The sequence below is a fragment of the Primulina tabacum genome, chromosome 13 (assembly GCF_025594145.1).
Source record: "Primulina tabacum isolate GXHZ01 chromosome 13, ASM2559414v2, whole genome shotgun sequence".
Lineage (NCBI taxonomy): Eukaryota > Viridiplantae > Streptophyta > Magnoliopsida > Lamiales > Gesneriaceae > Primulina > Primulina tabacum.
In genome coordinates, this window is record NC_134562.1 from 8,450,941 (window position 1) to 8,469,007 (window position 18,067).

The 18,067-nt window shown below is 39.1% G+C and overlaps 1 protein-coding gene across 1 annotated transcript; it reads left to right on the forward strand.

The window, feature by feature from the left end:
* Positions 1-2,552: 2,552 nt before the first annotated feature.
* Positions 2,553-5,910, forward strand: LOC142521835 (uncharacterized). The gene is made up of 8 exons (XM_075625011.1): positions 2,553-3,105; positions 3,148-3,389; positions 3,534-3,704; positions 3,874-3,885; positions 4,422-4,640; positions 4,802-4,915; positions 5,002-5,181; positions 5,611-5,910. Exons 1-8 carry the CDS (start codon positions 2,553-2,555, stop codon positions 5,908-5,910), a joined length of 1,791 nt encoding a protein of 596 aa, XP_075481126.1.
* Positions 5,911-18,067: the final 12,157 nt, after the last annotated feature.

The window sequence follows — 18,067 nt, forward strand, 5'->3', positions numbered from 1 at the left end:
CGGGAAGCGAAGAGCAATCACAAATACAAAGAACGACGGATCTGGGGACAGAGACGACACTTCGGATTTGTTATCTTTTCCTTCGCTTCTTTATTTTATTGTGTAGTGATGTTTAAAACTATGAATATGTCTTGTCTTCGCTTGGATTCCGTTATGAACTAAATTTTCATTCTAGAGGTTGACGTAGCTTTGTCTATACGATGATTTGACGTTGATATTTTGATGATTGAATTCCGTTTTTGTTTAATTGTGTTCTCTACATTTATTTCACTGCAATTTACTGGCCATAAATTGTGCGTTGTCTGATTAATTCTACAATTCGGGAGAGAGACGAGGATTATAGATCATTATAAACACATCGTTGAATGTTTATATCGTTCGGAAGGCGTACAACTTTAGCGAGGCTTAGGTAAGAACATTGTTTGCATTTATCAATTAAACTTAGATTTTTGTTAGGAATAATTGAATCGAAGTTTGATTGATACACGTAAGTGTTCTTAGCCATTAGATAATTGGAATTCATGAAGTTAAATACAACCAGAAGAATTATCGTAGAAACTTAGTGAAATCATTCCTCTAGATATTATCTCTCATAGTTATTTCTCCAGTCGGTGATCAAATTAATTCATTGTTTTCAATTAATTCGTTCAAACAAACCAATATGGTTATTGATTTTTCTAGATAAAGTCTTGACTATTTTAATTACAAGCATTGATATATATTTTATTTACAATCCTCGTGGGATCGACACTTGCACTCAAAAATACATTTTACTATAACTTGACGTCGTGCGCTTGCGAGCAATCAAGAAAACACACAACAAGTTTTTGTCGCCGTTGCCAGGGAGTGTCAAAATTTGAATTTATATCAATATTGTTACCAATTAGTCTATATTTTAATTTAAAGCTTTTTGTTTTTTATTTATTGATTTTGTTTTTCATTTTTTTTCTTTTTGACAGTGCATGCTAAGATCGCAAAACCCTGACGTGCTTAATTTTGATCCGGAGATCGAAAGAACTGCGAGAAGATTAAGAAAAGCACGAAGATAAGAGATACAAGTAATGGCTGAACACAGAGAGAATGACAGACACATCCCGCCAGAGGCTATACCTATCAGAGATCACTTCCGACCAGTGATCAACAATCATTATTCTGGCATTGCCCGAGGGACCATCAACGCCAATAATTTCGAGCTGAAGCCCGCTCTGATCAATATGGTTCAGCAAAATCAGTTTGCTGGAACTGCCACTGCTGATCCTCACATTCATTTGAGGATTTCTTGGAGATAACGGATACAGTAAAAATTAATAATGTTCCTGATGATATTATTAGACTGCGTTTGTTTCCGTTTTCTCTTAGGGATCAAGCAAGAGGATGGCTCCAATCGCTTCCCTTGGGAAGTATCACGACATGGAAGGAGCTGGCGACGAAATTTCTGGCAAAGTACTTTCCCCCTGCAAAGTCTGCGCAGTTGAAGATTGAGATTAGCACGTTCAGGCAGAGTGATTTTGAGCAATTGTATGAGGCATGGGAGAGATACAAGGAGCTGTTGAGGAAATTCCCAAACCATGGTTTTGAGGACTGGGTGCTAATTGAATTATTCTACAACGGTCTAAATGGGCAAACACGAGGAATAGTGGATGCAGCAGCTGGTGGCGCGATCTTTGCCAAATCTCCTGAGCAAGCCTATGACTTGCCTGAGCAGATGACTGTAAATAGCTACCAGTGGCCGACTGAGAGATCTGGAGTGAAGAGGGCAATTGGGGTTTATGATGTGGATCCGATTATGTCACTCACTGCCCAAGTGTCTGCACTGACCACACAACTAGCAGCTATGAACAAAGTGAGCACAGCAGAGACTGAGGGTCCATCGATTGTTGCTGAAGAACAATCTCTTCCTGAAGAAGCTCAGTATATCAACAACAGAAATTTTGGAGGATTCGACGGATATCGAGGTAACCCTCCCCCTAACACTTATCATCCTGGTTTGAGAAACCATGAAAATTTTTCATATGCGAATAATAAAAATGTGTTGAATCCTCCACCGGGGTTCAATACATCAAAGGGGGAAGGAAAGCCTTCATTTGAGGATTTTGTAGGAACGTTTGTTGCGGAATCTGAAAAAGAATGGCAAGGACTGAGTCTCGTCTTGACAATATGGAGACTCACATGAGAAATACGGGTGCCACAATGAAGTCTCTGGAAACGCAAATTGGACAGTTGGCCAACGCTTTGAGAGATCAGAACAGGGGTCAATTTCTGAGTAACACGGAGGTTAACCCAAAAGAGCAATGTAAGGCAGTCCCTTTAAGGAGTGGAAAGGAATTGGAGGTACAAAGTCCTAAGGAGAGAATGGACAAGGAGAAGACAGTTGAAGAAGAGCAAACTGAGGGATCCAAAGCTGAAGTTGAAGTTGAACAACCTCCAGTATTTAAGCCGACTCTTCCTTACCCTCAGAGATTCAAAAAGAAGAATTTGATCAGTTAGCAAAATTCTTAGAGATTTTTAAGAAGATACACATCAACATACCATTTGCTGATGCTTTGGAGCAAATGCCGAATTATGCAAAGTTTATTAAAGATGTGATGTCCAAGAAGAGGAAGCTGCAAGAGTTTGAGACTGTGAAACTGACTGAAGAATGTAGCGCCATACTGCAAAAGAAGCTACCACAAAAATTAAAAGATCCGGGGAGTTTCACTATTCCTTGCTTTATTGGTGGTTCTAAATGTAGTAAAGCTTTATGTGATTTGGGAGCAAGTATTAATTTGATGCCATTTTCTTTCTACAGGGAACTGGAGCTTGGAAAAGTTAAACCAACTACTATCACCTTACAACTTGCAGACAGAAGTCTCACGTATCCACGTGGGATAGTCGAGGATGTACTGGTAAAAGTAGATAAATTTATTTTTCCTGCTGATTTTGTGATTTTAGATATGGAGGAAGATCATGATGCTCCATTAATCTTTGGGAGACCGTTTCTGGCAACTGGAAGGGCATTGATAGATGTGCATAAGGGTGAACTAACCTTGAGAGTTGGTGGAGAAGCAGTCATTTTTAACATCTATCACGCCATGAAGGGATCGAATGAGGTAAGCACTTGTAAGAGTATTGACGTTATACACTCATGTATGTCTCTTGAATGTGCAGGAACAAGGGATCCTTTGGAGAGCTGTTTGATAAGTGCTGCAGGAATTGTTGATGAAGACAATTGGGAAGTGAAAGAGCAGCTGGTGGCTCTTGAAGCACTGCAGAAAGAAAGGAGAAAAGATGCACCGCCTGAGGAGTTGAATGTAAATGAGAAAATTGAGGTAAAACCACCTTCTCCTGACTTGAAGGAACTGCCAAGCAACCTTTGTTATGCATTTTTAGGTGAAAAGTCTACATATCCGGTAATTATCTCTTCCTCTCTTACATGTGCTGAAAAAGATACATTATTGAGAGTGTTGAGGAAATATAAAAATGCACTAGGATGGTCGATTTCTGATATTAGGGGAATTAGCCCTACTATATGCATGCATACAATTTTGATGGAGGAGTCGTATACTCCTTATGTAGATCATCAGAGGAGGTTAAATCCAGCCCTGAAGGAGGTAGTGAAAAATGAAGTGTTGAAACTGTTAAATGCTGATGTAATTTATGTTATTTCTGATCATAGTTGGGTGTCCGCTGTGCAAGTTGTACCAAAAAAGGGTGGAATAACTGTGGTTAGAAATGAAAATGATGAACTAATATCTACTCGTACCGTGACTGGATGGCGAGTATGTATTGATTATAGGAAATTGAACAATGCCACACGTAAAGATCATTTTCCATTACCTTTTATTGACCAAATGCTTGATAGACTTGCTGGCTATTGTCATTATTGCTTTTTAGATGGTTATTCAGGTTATAACCAAATTGCTATAGCGCCAGAAGATCAGGAGAAGACTACTTTCACGTGTCCCTATGGCACATTTACTTTTAGGAGAATGCCTTTTGGATTATGTAATGCGCCTACTACTTTTCAGAGGTGTATGATGGCCATATTCGCAGACATGGTGGAAGAAATCATGGAAGTCTTCATGGATGATTTCTCGGTATTTGGCTCTTCATTTGATCATTGTTTAGATAACTTATCCCTTGTTTTGCAGAGATGTCAAGAAAAGAACCTAGTTCTTAATTGGGAGAAATGCCATTTTATGGTCCAAGAGGGCATTGTTCTTGGACATAAAGTATCTTCTCGGGGATTAGAGGTAGATAGAGCCAAGGTGGTTGTCATCGAAAAACTTCCCCCACCAAAGAACATCAAATGAATAAGGAGCTTTCTAGGACATGCGGGGTCTTATCGTAGATTTATTAGAGATTTTTCTAAGATTACTAAACCTCTGTGTAACTTGCTTGAAAAAGAGTCAACTTTTATATTTGATGATGATTGTTTGCAGGCATTCGAGAAGATCAAAATGGCATTGGTGACTGCACCGATCATGATAGTGCCGGACTTGAAGGAGACCTTTGAGCTAATGTGTGATTCAAGTGATTATGCAGTGGGCGCTGTCTTAGGCCAAAGAAGGGAAAAGTTGTTTAGGGCAATTTACTACGCAAGCCGCACGATTGATGCTGCACAACAAAATTACACTACGACCGAGAAGGAGATGCTTGCAGTAGTATTTGCCTTCGACAAATTCAGACCTTATTTGATTGGCACAAAGGTAATCGTTTCACTGACCATGCAGCTATTCGCTACCTATTTGCCAAGAAGGATGCAAAACCACGCTTGATAAGGTGGATTTTGCTATTACAATAATTTGACTTTGAGGTCAAGGATAAAATGGGTAGTGAAAATCAAGTGGCCGACCACTTGTCGAGACTTGAGCTGGAGGAGAAGAAAGAAGAGAGAGCCATAAAGGAAACATTTCCGGATGAACAACTTTTTGAGGTAAATTCCGTACTTCCTTGGTTTGCTGATATTGCTAATTTTTTGTCTTGCGGCACCCTCCCTGTAGATTTTTGAGCTATCATCAGAAGAAGAAGTTCGTCCATGATATCAAGTTCTATTATTGGGATGATCCATTTGTGTATAAGAGGTGTGCTGACCAAGTGATTAGGAGATGCGTGGAGGGTATCGAAGCACATCAAATTCTGGAGAAATGCCATTCTTCACCTTATGGTGGACATTTTGGAGCGTCACGAACAGCATCTAAGGTATTGCAATCTGGTTTTTATTGGCCTAGTTTGTTTAAAGATAGCTATACCTTAGTAAAGTCATGTGATAGATGCCAGAGGTTAGGAAATATCTCTAGGCGTCACGAATTACCACTGGCAAATGTTTTGGAAGTGGAACTTTTTGACGTTTGGGGTATAGATTTCATGGGACCCTTTCCTTCTTCTTTTCGTAATTCTTATATTTTATTATCTGTGGATTATGTTTCAAAATGGGTGGAAGCAATCGCCACCAATACTAATGACGCTCGTGTTGTAGTTAAATTCGTGCATAAGAACATCTTCACAAGGTTTGAAACACCGAGAGCCATCATAAGTGACGAAGGTACGCATTTTTGCAATAGGATTTTCAACTCACTTCTGGCTAAATATAGTGTGAAGCACAAAGTGGCAATATCATATCATCCTTAGTCAAATGGACAAGCTGAAATATCCAACCGGGAAATTAAACAAATTCTGGAAAAGACTGTAAACACCAACCGGAGGGATTGGGCCATTAAGTTGGATGATGCGTTATGGGCTTATCGGACTGCATTCAAGACGCCTATTGGGATGTCTCCCTATAGGCTAGTATTTGGGAAAGCATGCCACTTGCCGCTAGAATTAGAGCACCGAGTATTTTGGGCAGTAAAGAAGTTAAACTTTGATTTAAAAGCTTCTGGCGATGTCCGAAAACTGCAGTTAAATGAGATGGATGAATTTCGAAATTAAGCATATGAGAATGCCAAGATCTACAAAGAGCAAACCAAGAAGTGGCATGACAAGATCATTGTGCGAAGAACACTTGAACCGGGACAACAGGTGCTGCTTTATAATTCTCGTCTCAGACTATTTCCAGGAAAGCTAAAATCAAGGTGGTCAGGACCGTTTATAGTGTAAGCAGTACAACCATACGGAGCAATCGAACTCAAATGCAATGATGGAAGAACGTTTAAGGTGAATGGTCAGCGAGTGAAACACTATTTTGGAGACGAAGTGCGGAACATGGACAATATCTCACTGGCCGAATCTACTTGAGGCAGAACTGAGTCGGGCTGGTGACGTTAAACCAAGCGCTTGTTGGGAGGCAACCCAACCAGTATCTTTTATTGCTTTCGTTTTCTTTATTTGCTTCTATTCTATTTTCAGTATTAATTTTGTCCTTAATTTTTTTTATATTTTTGAACTCTGCATATGACGATTAGATATTGACACGCGTTTTATTGTGCAAGTAAAAGTTGAACCTGGCGTCAATCGGAGTAAAAAAAAAAACAGCCGCCTCCCCCAACACAATTCTCTCCAAAATTCCTTCTCACTCCACCACAAACCCCAATCCCCAAAACAATCCATAACTCATTCATTCAAACTCCTCCACTACAACAAACACTCCTCCCTCAACAAACACTCACACCCACCACCAACAGCCACCGCCGCTGCTGCTCCACCCAGCCGCCGCCGCCGCCGCTACTACCACCACCGACCAAGTGTCACCTTCAAGTTATTTTCTTCGCTCAAGCTTCCGTTTCCTTTTCTTTGTTATAGTTTGGGTTTATTTTCAGTATTCAAGCAATTGTTGGTGCACATTTGTTGATTGAGAGTTTGGGATAAACATTGAAAAATTATGCCGCCTAGAAAGAGATCGAAGGATGTGGCTTCCTCTTCTCGTTCCTACAATGCTAATAAATTTTGGAATGAGGAAGCATTCAGAGTTTACGAGAGTATCCTGTCTAGGTCAATTATCAAAGAAAGAGGGATAGATATGACCTAACTTAACTGTGATGTAATGGAGGAAGTTGTGCAAAGGGGGTGGGTAGATATAGCCTAGTCACCACCAGATGCAGTTATATCTATAGTCCGGAAATTTTATGCTAATCTGAGAATCAAACACGAGGACTATAGAGTTTTGGTGCGCGGGAAACTGGTCTCTTTTGATTCGGCATCCATCAATGATATCTATAATCTGCAGAGTTTTGAAAACGACGAGTATACTGCTTTTGTTAATGGCATTGTAGATTATGATTCGAGCCCCGAGTTCTGACACTCGTGCACGAGGTATGTGTTGTCGTGTTCTTTATTTCTATACATTGAGGACAATGCATACTTTAAGTTTGGGGAGGGGGGGTTGAATTTGCTTGCACGTTAGAATTATTATTATTATTATTTAAATTGGTTTTTTTCTTTAGTTTTTATTTATTTTTTGCATGCTAGATTTGTTAGGAAGAGTCATGGATGAGTAAAATGTGTGGCCGATGATGAAAAATTGAATTGTGGTCCTGAAGTATATATGTGTTCATGATAACTTAGGAGTCACAATTATTTTGCATTGTCGTGTTTGTTGATACTATCATTGCTAGAGACAAGTTGCATGCCTGTGATGCTAAATAGATGGTGGAGATCTGATTCTTGGTAATTCTTGCATGACATTGATTGACACTTTTGCAAACATAGAAATGATCTAGGCAATTTTTCACAATATCTTTGGGCCTATGTTCTTTGTTTACTATCAATTGTAGCCCTTTGAGCTTCGAGTTAATTGAGATGATTAAAATTTCTTTTGTACCTACCTCGTATATCATTTTTGGTTGAACAAATGCATGTGATTGGTTTATATGAGTTGACTAATGGATTGACGGAAATCTAGGACTTGTTTGAACACTTTTCGAGGCGAAATACGGATAATATGTGACATATGAATGATTTAGGCGATCTTTGGAGCCGTTTTGAGCCTTCGAGCCTACCAATGAACATGAAATATCCCTAGTGTCCCATTTTGAGCCTACTTAAAATCAAGTGGTGTATGTCAATGACATACAATTAGCCCCCACTTGTATCTATTCTACATCCCACAACGACTACCTAATGAAGCTTATACACTTATTGTCCTACCTAATTTTGACAGAAATAAGTTCATGGGTGTTGTAATGATTCAAATACTCCTTGAAAAGAAGAAAAAAAGTTAAATGTGCTAAAAGGAGTTGAAAAGAAAAAAAAAGAAAAAAAATGAATCAAAAGTGATGAAAAAGAAAGGAAAATATGGGAGGTGAAGGATATGATTGGGAAGAAAACAATAAAGTGATGGTGAATGAAATGAAGATGAGAATTATGAAAATTCAATTATTTCTCTCAGATCTTGATTTCCATACCTTTATTGTAGCCATGAGCCGTAGCCTAACGTTACAAGCCTACAAGAACTATTAATCTTGTCACATTTATCCAATATACTAGTGGAGAAAAGTTGTTCAAGTCAAGCCTGTGAGTAACTGAAAAACATTGTTATCAAGTATAGACTTTAATCACTTGCTTGCAAGCATCTCATTGTGTGATTTCATCTATGGCGTACTTATGTTAACGATCTTTCGAGCCAAATAATCACCGATAAAGTCCTATGTGATCTGTGAATGCGAATTTTATTTTGATGAAGTGTGAGCGGCACTGAGCTGATGATTTCTTGAGTTTGTAAGACGAATGGATATGACAACTACATTAGAGCATTCGATTGGGTAAATGAACATTGACATATCACACACGCACGTGACTTTTGGGAAATCGTGAATTACATGAAATTAGATACGTCGGAGGCCAATATCACTTTTTGCATATCCATGACTATAGTCGTTAGCGTTAATTTTTTTCTTGATTATTTGCTTTTATTTATTTTGCTCGGGACGAGCAAAAGTTCAAGTTTAGGGGGTTTGTTAAATGCAAGATTTGCACTTAATTTATATTAAAATCCATTTTGAATTATGCTTGTTTCGAACATAATTATGCGTTTTTGGTTTGTTTTTGTTGTCATTTCAGGAATGGATGAAATAGTGGGCACGAAGCCAAGTAAATGTAAGAAAACAAGGCCGAGGGGCATGGCATTGGACAGAAGTGCGCGCGCGGCCGCGCCACTTCACGCGCAGCCGCGCGCGCACAGATGAAGCACGAAGATCCAGAGGCGCGCGCGCGTTCGTGCCACTTCACGCGCAACCGCGCGCGCAGACACGAGCCACCAGGCAGAAGTTCGCGCGCGGCCGCACGACTTCACGCGCACCCGCGCTCGCCGAGCGTCCAGAAAACTATAAATTTCGCATTCTAGGTCAGAAACGAGGGAGAGCCGCCGTGGGAGAATAGAACACGCACGAACTGCTATCTTGGGAAAGAAAAGACGCGAGAAACCGAAAGCACACACGAGACGAAGATTCGGGAAGCAAAGAACAATCACAAATACGAAAAACGATGGATTTGGGGACAGAGACGACACTTCGGATTTGTTATCTTTTTCTTCACTTCTTTATTTTATTGTGTAGTGATGTTTAAAATTATGAATATGTCTTGTCTTCGCTTGGATTCCGTGATGAACTAAATTTTCATTCTAGAGGTTGATGTAGCTTTGTCTATAAGATGATTTGACGTTGATATTTTGATGATTGAATTCCGTTTTTGTTTAATTGTGTTCTCTACATTTATTTCACTGCAATTTACTGGCCATAAATTGTGTGTTGTCTGATTAATTCTACAACTCGGGAGAGAGACTAGGTTTATAGATAATTAGAAACACATCGTTGAATGTTTATATCGTTCGGAAGGCGTATAACTTTAGCGAGGCTTAGGTAAGAACATTGTTTGCATTTATCAATTAAACTTAGATTTTTATTAGGAATAATTGAATTGAAGTTTGATTGATACAATTTATTTGTCACTTGGGAAAGGGGGAATAAAACACGTAAGTGTTCTTAGCCATTAAATAATAGAGAAGTTAAATACAACCAGAAGAATTATCGTAGAAACTTAGTGAAATCATTCCTCTAGATATTCTCTCTCATAGTTATTTCTCCAGTCGATGATCAAATTAATTCATTGTTTTCAATTAATTCGTTCAAACAAACCAATATGGTTATTGATTTTTCTAGATAAAGTCTTGACTATTTTAATTACAAGCATTGATATATATTTTATTTACACTCCTCGTGGGATCGACACTTGCACTCAAAAATACATTTTACTATAACTTGACGTCGTGTGCTTGCGAGCAATCAAGAAAACACGCAACAGTCTCTCAACTCCAAGCCAATGAATACTCAGAGGTCGAGCACCCCCTTATGTTCTTGAGCTGGGAGAAGGCTCTCGATGATCTTCCTGAGGAGGGCGAGGTGGCCGAGGAGGCTGATGAAGGGGAGAATGCCGGGTTGATGTGGCATTAACTTTGTACTTCTTTATTTTTGTTTGTTGTTTTAATATTTGGGTTTGACCCTTTTAATGAAATGCTCTTTTCCTCCAACTAGCCTCTGTCTTTCCTTGCCATTAACATTTTCAGCAATCCGATCAAGACTTTTATTTGTATATGATGTTCATAAATTTTTATAAGTACCCAAACCATGGACTCAAGAAGGCCTTCTACTAGGAACACAGTAGAAAATAATCGCAACCTATTGAAATTTTGGTAAGTGTTGAATCTTTTACCCGAACAGGACCTCTGCTCGGGGTGAAACTAAAAATAAGTAAAATGTGAAATTTTATAAAGTATTGAATTTTTCACCTAAGTAGGAACTCTGCTCAGGGTACAACTGAGAATAAGTAAAATGTAGTGAAATTTTACTAAGTATTGAATCTTTAACCCGAGCAGGACCACTTCTCGAGGTACAACTAAGAATTAGTAAAATGTAGTGAGATTTTATTTATTATTGAATCTTTCACTCGAGAAAAGGCGAGCAAGGCCTCTGTTGAGGATACAACTGAGAATAAGAAAATGTAGTGAAATTTAACTAAGTATTGAATCTTTCAGTCGAGAAGGACCTCTGCTCAAGGTATAACTGATAATAAGTAAAATGTAGTGAAATTTTACTAAGTATTGAATTTTTCACCCTAGTAGGAATTTTGCATGGGTACAATTAAGAATAAGTAAAATGTATCAAAATTTTATTAAGCATTGAACCCTTAACCTGAGCAGGACCTCTACCCGGGGTGTAAAAGAGAGCAAGTAAAATGTATCAAAATTATTGATCCTTTTACCCTAGCACGACCTATGCTAGTGCTTTTCTGTTTAATAGTTTTCCGAGCCAATTGCGCATTGTAATGTGCTAAGCTATGCAAAACTTTTATACCGGCTAGGTTGTGCTGGACCTTTATACCAGCCAGGCTATGATAGACTTTTATATCGGTCATGATGCACTGGACTTTTAAACCGGCCAGGATGTGCTAGACTTTTATTGTAAGTACCGTACTTTAAAACTACTTAAAATTTGCGGAATATAAAAAAATTTTCTAAAATAAGTAATAATCTCTCAAAAATTCAATATAAATAAAATGCTTGATTAAATATTTGGAATGTAATCTAGTACAAACTATTTTCGTGACATCAATGTCACAATCAAAACGAGTTTGCAAAAAGTACTTGTTTAAACAACATAAAGTGGTTTCATTAAAATCAGAGTAAATGAGTTTAACATGCATAAAAAATTCTTGAAACTTAAGTGGTCCTCGGGTTAGGCCTCCGCACAGTCCGAGCCAACTCAATGGTCCCTGCCTCTCGCCTCCTCATACTCGTCCTCACCTACATCGATCAAGTCTAGTGAGTCTAAATACTCAGCATGTAAAAACTGAGAATTGCAAGTAATACATAATAAAACCACATGTATTTTAAAGTAGCACATACATACTTAAACTCCGAACATAATTACATAAACATAGACGTGCCATCATTTCATAAATTTTTCATAAACGTGCTTGCATCATGCATACTTAAACATGCATAATCATCATCATTTTGCGTAGAGATGTTTTTCAAAGCAAGTGACCCATAACATAATGCGCCTGATCAGACTAAACAATAGTACTGGGCTGGCAGGGATCATCACAGCCTTTTGATCGAACGTCCACTCCCACATACATAAGATCTCCGGTCATGCTTTACCGGGTGGATTGGTCTCTGGTCATTCTTTACCGTTTCCAAATCCTGATCAAAACCCGACCATGCTTTACCGGGGTAGAGAGGTCCACGGACATGTTCTCCGGCTTCCAAACTCGTAACATAATTGGTCACAAGACAATTCGCATACCTCAAAAACATTAAACATTTTCCTTTTTGCACGTCGAACATACTCACATAGCGTTGAGGGCTTCATTGGATCTCGTTTGGGCCACTGCTGCACATACATACTAATACATTATTCATGCAACTTAAATTCCATAACTTAACCGTACCAATCGTACCTGCTACCGAAGTAATTAAATAACTTATGACTTCCTAGACCACTCAGGACTTGACCATGTTTAATCATCATACTAGACCATGACATCGAACCCCGAAACAATCCAGATATGGAGTATGAACATTTCCCAAGCAAAGGAAAACACGGACCTCGCTTAAACCATAATTCAACGTTTCCTATTCAAACTTCATAACGGCTACTCTAACCCTCACCAAGCTTTATCATAACGACGTATTAATACCCAAACAAGGCAATAACACTTAAACCTAAAGCTCCTCAATCCCTCAACCAGCGCCTAGGCGCCTGAAGTGCAGCACTGTAGCGCTGGTTAAGCGCTTAGGCGCCGCATCCCAGTGCCGTGATGCTACCCTGCACGGAGCTCAAGCGCTGCAGTGCACCAAATACAGCACAGCGGCGCTAACCCTACGCGAACCAAACCCAAAGAAGTCATCTTCTACCCATACACTTCCCTACGACTTCTATTGTAACCAAACCCTTGCTGACCTGAAACAAAACACCAAATAGTGCCTGATCACATCATACGACATACTTAAATGCAGCAGTGATCACTCGACAGTTCTCAACGAATCCTGCAACCAATAAACCTCAAGAAAACATGAAGAACGCATTTTGATAGAATCACAGTTTGAGCAGTCACACAAAAATGATCATAACTCACTCGTCTCTTGTCCGAAAATTACGAATTTACTATCAAATCGAAGATATCAAAAAGTACTACATTTTATATGTTGAAAGTTTTTCCAGAAAACTGATCTAAAATTCTCAGGATTCGAAATGACAGCAGATTCGGTTTTTGAGATATAAAAACTGTTTCAAAATCGATCCAAGCATTTTCGCTCAAACTTTGCATAACATATACAGATTTTTGCACACAATATGAATCAAAATATTTACTATGACAAGATCGATGCGAAAAATGAAAGATTATACATGCCTTGACGATTTAAACTCACGAAACGACTAATAACAAAGCGAGGAGATTTGAAAACCGATCCAGGAAGACTTGTGGAACGATTCTTGTTGCTAAATAAACGTGAGTTTGCTGAAAGAAATCGAAGGAGAAAGGGTGGCGGCTGGAGAACTCTAAGAACCCTAGTTCTATAAAAAAAAAAAAGATAGAAATACCAAGTGTGTGTGTGAGTGTGTGCCGATGGGGGTGTGTGTGTGGCGTGAGAGTGTGTGTGTGGTAATTAGGGAGTTAATTAGGGGGTTAATTAGATTAATAAAAATACTAATAACCAATTAACATGTTAAATAAAATATTAACCAACCACTAACTTACTAGAACCCGTAATTTTAAATAAAATGCACAAGTGTCAAATTTTCAAGATTTAAAATCCCCAACTAATCAAATTATTATTTTTGTAAAGCTTAAAAGCTTAAAATCACCTAATAAATTAAATTAGGTTTAAAATTCTTAAAATTTCATAAATCATCTAAAATACCAATTTTCTTGATTGAAATAAAATACCACATTATTCTTAAATGTCCTAAATCGTCACCGGTCTCTTTTCCCGATCCCGTATTGAATATTCGCTTGAAACTTAAAACTTAAGAAAACGATTTAACGTGCATCAAATAAACATGTAATAATTTAAAATAATGCAAACCATAAATCATGCATCGTTAAAATCATTTTAAAATTAAATAAATAATTTAGCAATTCAACAAATGCATGGGTTTACGTGTACTGATTTTGGGCTCTACAATTCCTCCCCCATTAAATAAATTTCTTACTCGAAATTAATCTTACTAAATAACTCTGGGTAGTGATTTCTCATATCTGCTTCGGCCTTTTAAGTGGCCTCCTTCACCGCAATATTCAGCCACTGGACTTTGACTAACTTGGTCACTTTGTTCCGAAGTCTCCACTCTTGTCTGTATAGAATTCGGACAGGTCTTTCTTCATATGACAGATCGGAGCAAGCTGCAATGGCTCATAACTCAAAAAATGCGAAGGATTTGTCATATACTTCCTCAGCATCGAAACGTGGAACACACTGTATACTCCAGCCAGATTCGGTGGTTGAGCTACACGATAAGCAAATGTCCCAACTCTGTCAAGAATTTCGAATGGCCCAATGAATCTTGGACTCGGCTTGCCTCTCTTCCCAAACCTCATAACACCCTTCGTAGGTGCTATCTTCACGAACACGTTGTAGAACCCGTAAATCAGTAGACGTATAAGCCATGCATAATTCTAGATTTTTAAATTTAATTGACTTCATTGCATGATTATTTTAAATGCATTTATTTGAAGTTAATTATTTATTATTTCAGTTCAGTAGTTTGATTTTTAGCATTTCAGTATTTTCAGTGAGGCCGGACCGGAGTTGGAGTTTTGAGATAGAATTTAAGATTCGAGAAATATTTCCAGAAGTTAATTTAGCTAGCAACCAAGTTCATTTAAGTTAGAAAGGGAGGTTTGAGGATTTAATTTAATTATTTGAGGTGATTAAGAAATGAATTCATTTAAGTTATTAAATTAAGGGGTTAGCTCACTAAATTATTTAAAGGATTAGTAAGGCTTCCAAGGATTATTAATTGACTAGATAATCAACATTTCCCTTTATTTTATCATGCATTTTTCGGCCACCCTTAGTGCTAGAAGATTCATTTTCCAACTCATCAACTTTGACCAATTCTTTGCATGTAATTAGTAGGATAATTCTAGGATTTTTGGGAGCACAATTTAATTAAATAAATGGACATATCCTAGTCTAGAATCAAGATAAATTTCGGCCACCACCTCCTAGAAGCATCCACCAACTCATTTGATATCAAACCATAATTCAAAATTCAAATTCAAAAGGGAGTGGACTTGGTCTTGATCCTTCCTTATATTTTGCACCCATCTTATCTCACTCCCCAACCATTTTCTCCCTCCCTCACCACCGAATTCAGCACCATTCAGATCCATTTTCAGTGTAGAAAAATCGTGAGTCTTAGCTAGAGGGAAGGCAAGAAAATCGAGTTCAAGAAAGGTAGACAAGAAGCGCTCCACCTCCTCCGTGCCGCGTCGTCGTTGTTTCGTTCGTTTTCTTTCAAAACGAAACCAGGCATGTCTAGATTTCTTTCAAACCTCAATCAAGTCATATTATCATTTATTTTTCAGTACAGGATCATGTTTTAGCAAGCAAAAACCGAGATACATGTCAAAATATTTTGGAACACACATGCAGAATTTCGGCTCTTCATGGCAAGCTTCACGATTTCTTTTGGTTTGTGAGTTTCAGGTATTGGATCGACTCCAGGCTCCCAAGGCGGCTTGTATACATGTAGTAGGATGCATTAGGACCATGTTGGTCCATTCAAACCAGCCCCATACTTGCTGGAAAACCGAAATGACAGCAAGTTCCCCATAAGTGCAGAAATGTGATTCGAAAATTCAGTTTGGATGTCAAGGAGGAAGGATCTGATCTTTGCTGCCCCAAGGGCCTTTAGCCATGGTTGGATCACTTCCCTAGCATGTCTAAGACGTGACTAAGTCGCCCTTTTGGTGGCTTGGTCCATGGCTCATCGGTTTTTAAATAATCAACAAGAACAGCCCCTTTCCCCATTCGGCCCTTCCATTTTTTCAGCATATGGTTCGTTTCTTTTGTTGCTTGGTGTGGATCTTGGTTGGCCTATGGCCCTTAGCCACGGTTCATATCATGCTCCTAGATGTCTAGATCGTGCCATGGTCAATCAAATGGCCACTGGAACGACGCAAGACATCGATCATAGCATAAACACTACACACGCACGCATGAGGGCCCTCGGTGAGAACTTTCGGGTGGTTGCTGGAATGAGGCGAATTGTGGCTGGCCTAGGGCCCTTAGCCATGGTTCAAATCATTCCTTGGGACGTTGTGGAGAGGCTTTGGTCGGTGGTTAAAGCCCCAATGGCCAAAAGTCTTGCAAACGACGCGATGCAAGCTAGGTCGCAGCTGCTGGAAATTACAGCAAGTTGCTGTGTCGGTTCAGAGGCTCGTTCGAGTTCTTGGTTGGCTTTTAGCCCATGGCCTTGGACTGGACAGTGCCTCATTGAGTTAGGAAGGTCATGTTTTTGACCGTTCGTCATTTGGATCATTTTTGAGGTCGTACGAGAATTTACGGTGCAATGTGCCAAATTGACTCTCGAAAGAGCGTTTCGTGTTTTGGCCTCCATTCCACCTAGATTTCGACCCTATCATTTTAGGAACATTATTTTATGATTTTTCAGCGTATTTTAATCATGACTATACGTCGGTTCTGTGTCGGTTCAGGTTGGCTCGGAGTCATGATTAAATGCGAAGTCATTAGGCGTCATAGTCGCATCTTTTGAACGTAAATTGCATAGTTGGTTAAGTTTAAGCTATTGCATATTTTTCATGGCACAGTTAGGTTGCAGCGAGCCTGGGAACGATCCAATCCAATCCAGTTGGTAAAATTACAGGAATTTTCATTATGCCAGTTAATTATTTTACGTGCATTAAATAGAAAATGATTATTTTTGAGATTTATGCGATATGGCTTGTGGTTCATTCACTATGTGGGAGTGTTATTTTATACGGTCGCCAGTGACCGATCAGTTCAGTATGGTACCACCCGGTCGCCAATGACCGGCCAGCTCAGTTCAGTTTCAGCCTCCCCGGTAGCCAGTTACCGATCAGTTCAGCTTAGTGCGGTGGCCACAGGCGTAAAACATAATCTTAACAGAAAATTTTACCAGATATTTCAGTACAGGCTCCAAGGAGCAAATATTTTTACAGTGATTTCCAGTTCAGTTATGCACGTATTATAATTGCTCAGTACAGATTATTTTCAGTATGCCTCAGGACAGGATAAGTTAACTCATGCATATTTTAATTCAGATTTTTACTCGTTACCTGTGATATATGCATGCTGAGTCTTTAGGCTCACTAGACTTGATTGTTGTAGGTACTGATGAGGCCAGGGCCGAGGGCGGGGACCAGTGAGCCAGCTTGGGTCGGCAGTAGTGGCACCCGAGGACCTCAGTGCAGCAGTTGTTATGTTTTTCCGCAAACAATTTTATCAGTTGTTGGATATTTTTAAATTGTGATTTTTGGCAAACTTTATTTTCTTCTGCTGCTATTATTTTAAATATTGAACTTGATTCACCAGTGATTTTATGAATGAGGCCATTTAAGTTCTTTTAAAAAAAAAAAAATTCTTAATTTTCCGCAAATTTTCAAGAATGGAGTTTTTGGCCCTTCACACACGTGATCTCCATCACTTCTTCTCTTGTCAGCATAACTCTTTTGGCGACTCTAGGTGGTCTTCATCCTGTCTCGGATCTTGACCACCACGTCTGCAGTCTGCTGAACAATCTCTGGGCCAATTTCTGATCTTTCAATGACTTCATCCCAATGAATCGGCGATCTGCACTTCTTTCCATACAGTGCTTCGTGGGGAGTCATACCTATAGATGATTGAAAACTATTGTTGTAAGTAAACTCCACTAGGGGTAGTATCAATTCCCAATTCCCATGGAAATCGCTCACACATGCTCGCACCAAATCTTCCAATATCTGAATCACTCGCTCAGACTGGCCATCTGTCTGAGGGTTGAATGCCGTACTGAATAGCAACTTCATCCCCATAGCTGCATGTAAACTCTTCCAAAAGGACGATGTGAATTTCGGGTCCCTGTCAGACACAATAGAAACTGGGATCCCGTGCAATGGGACTATC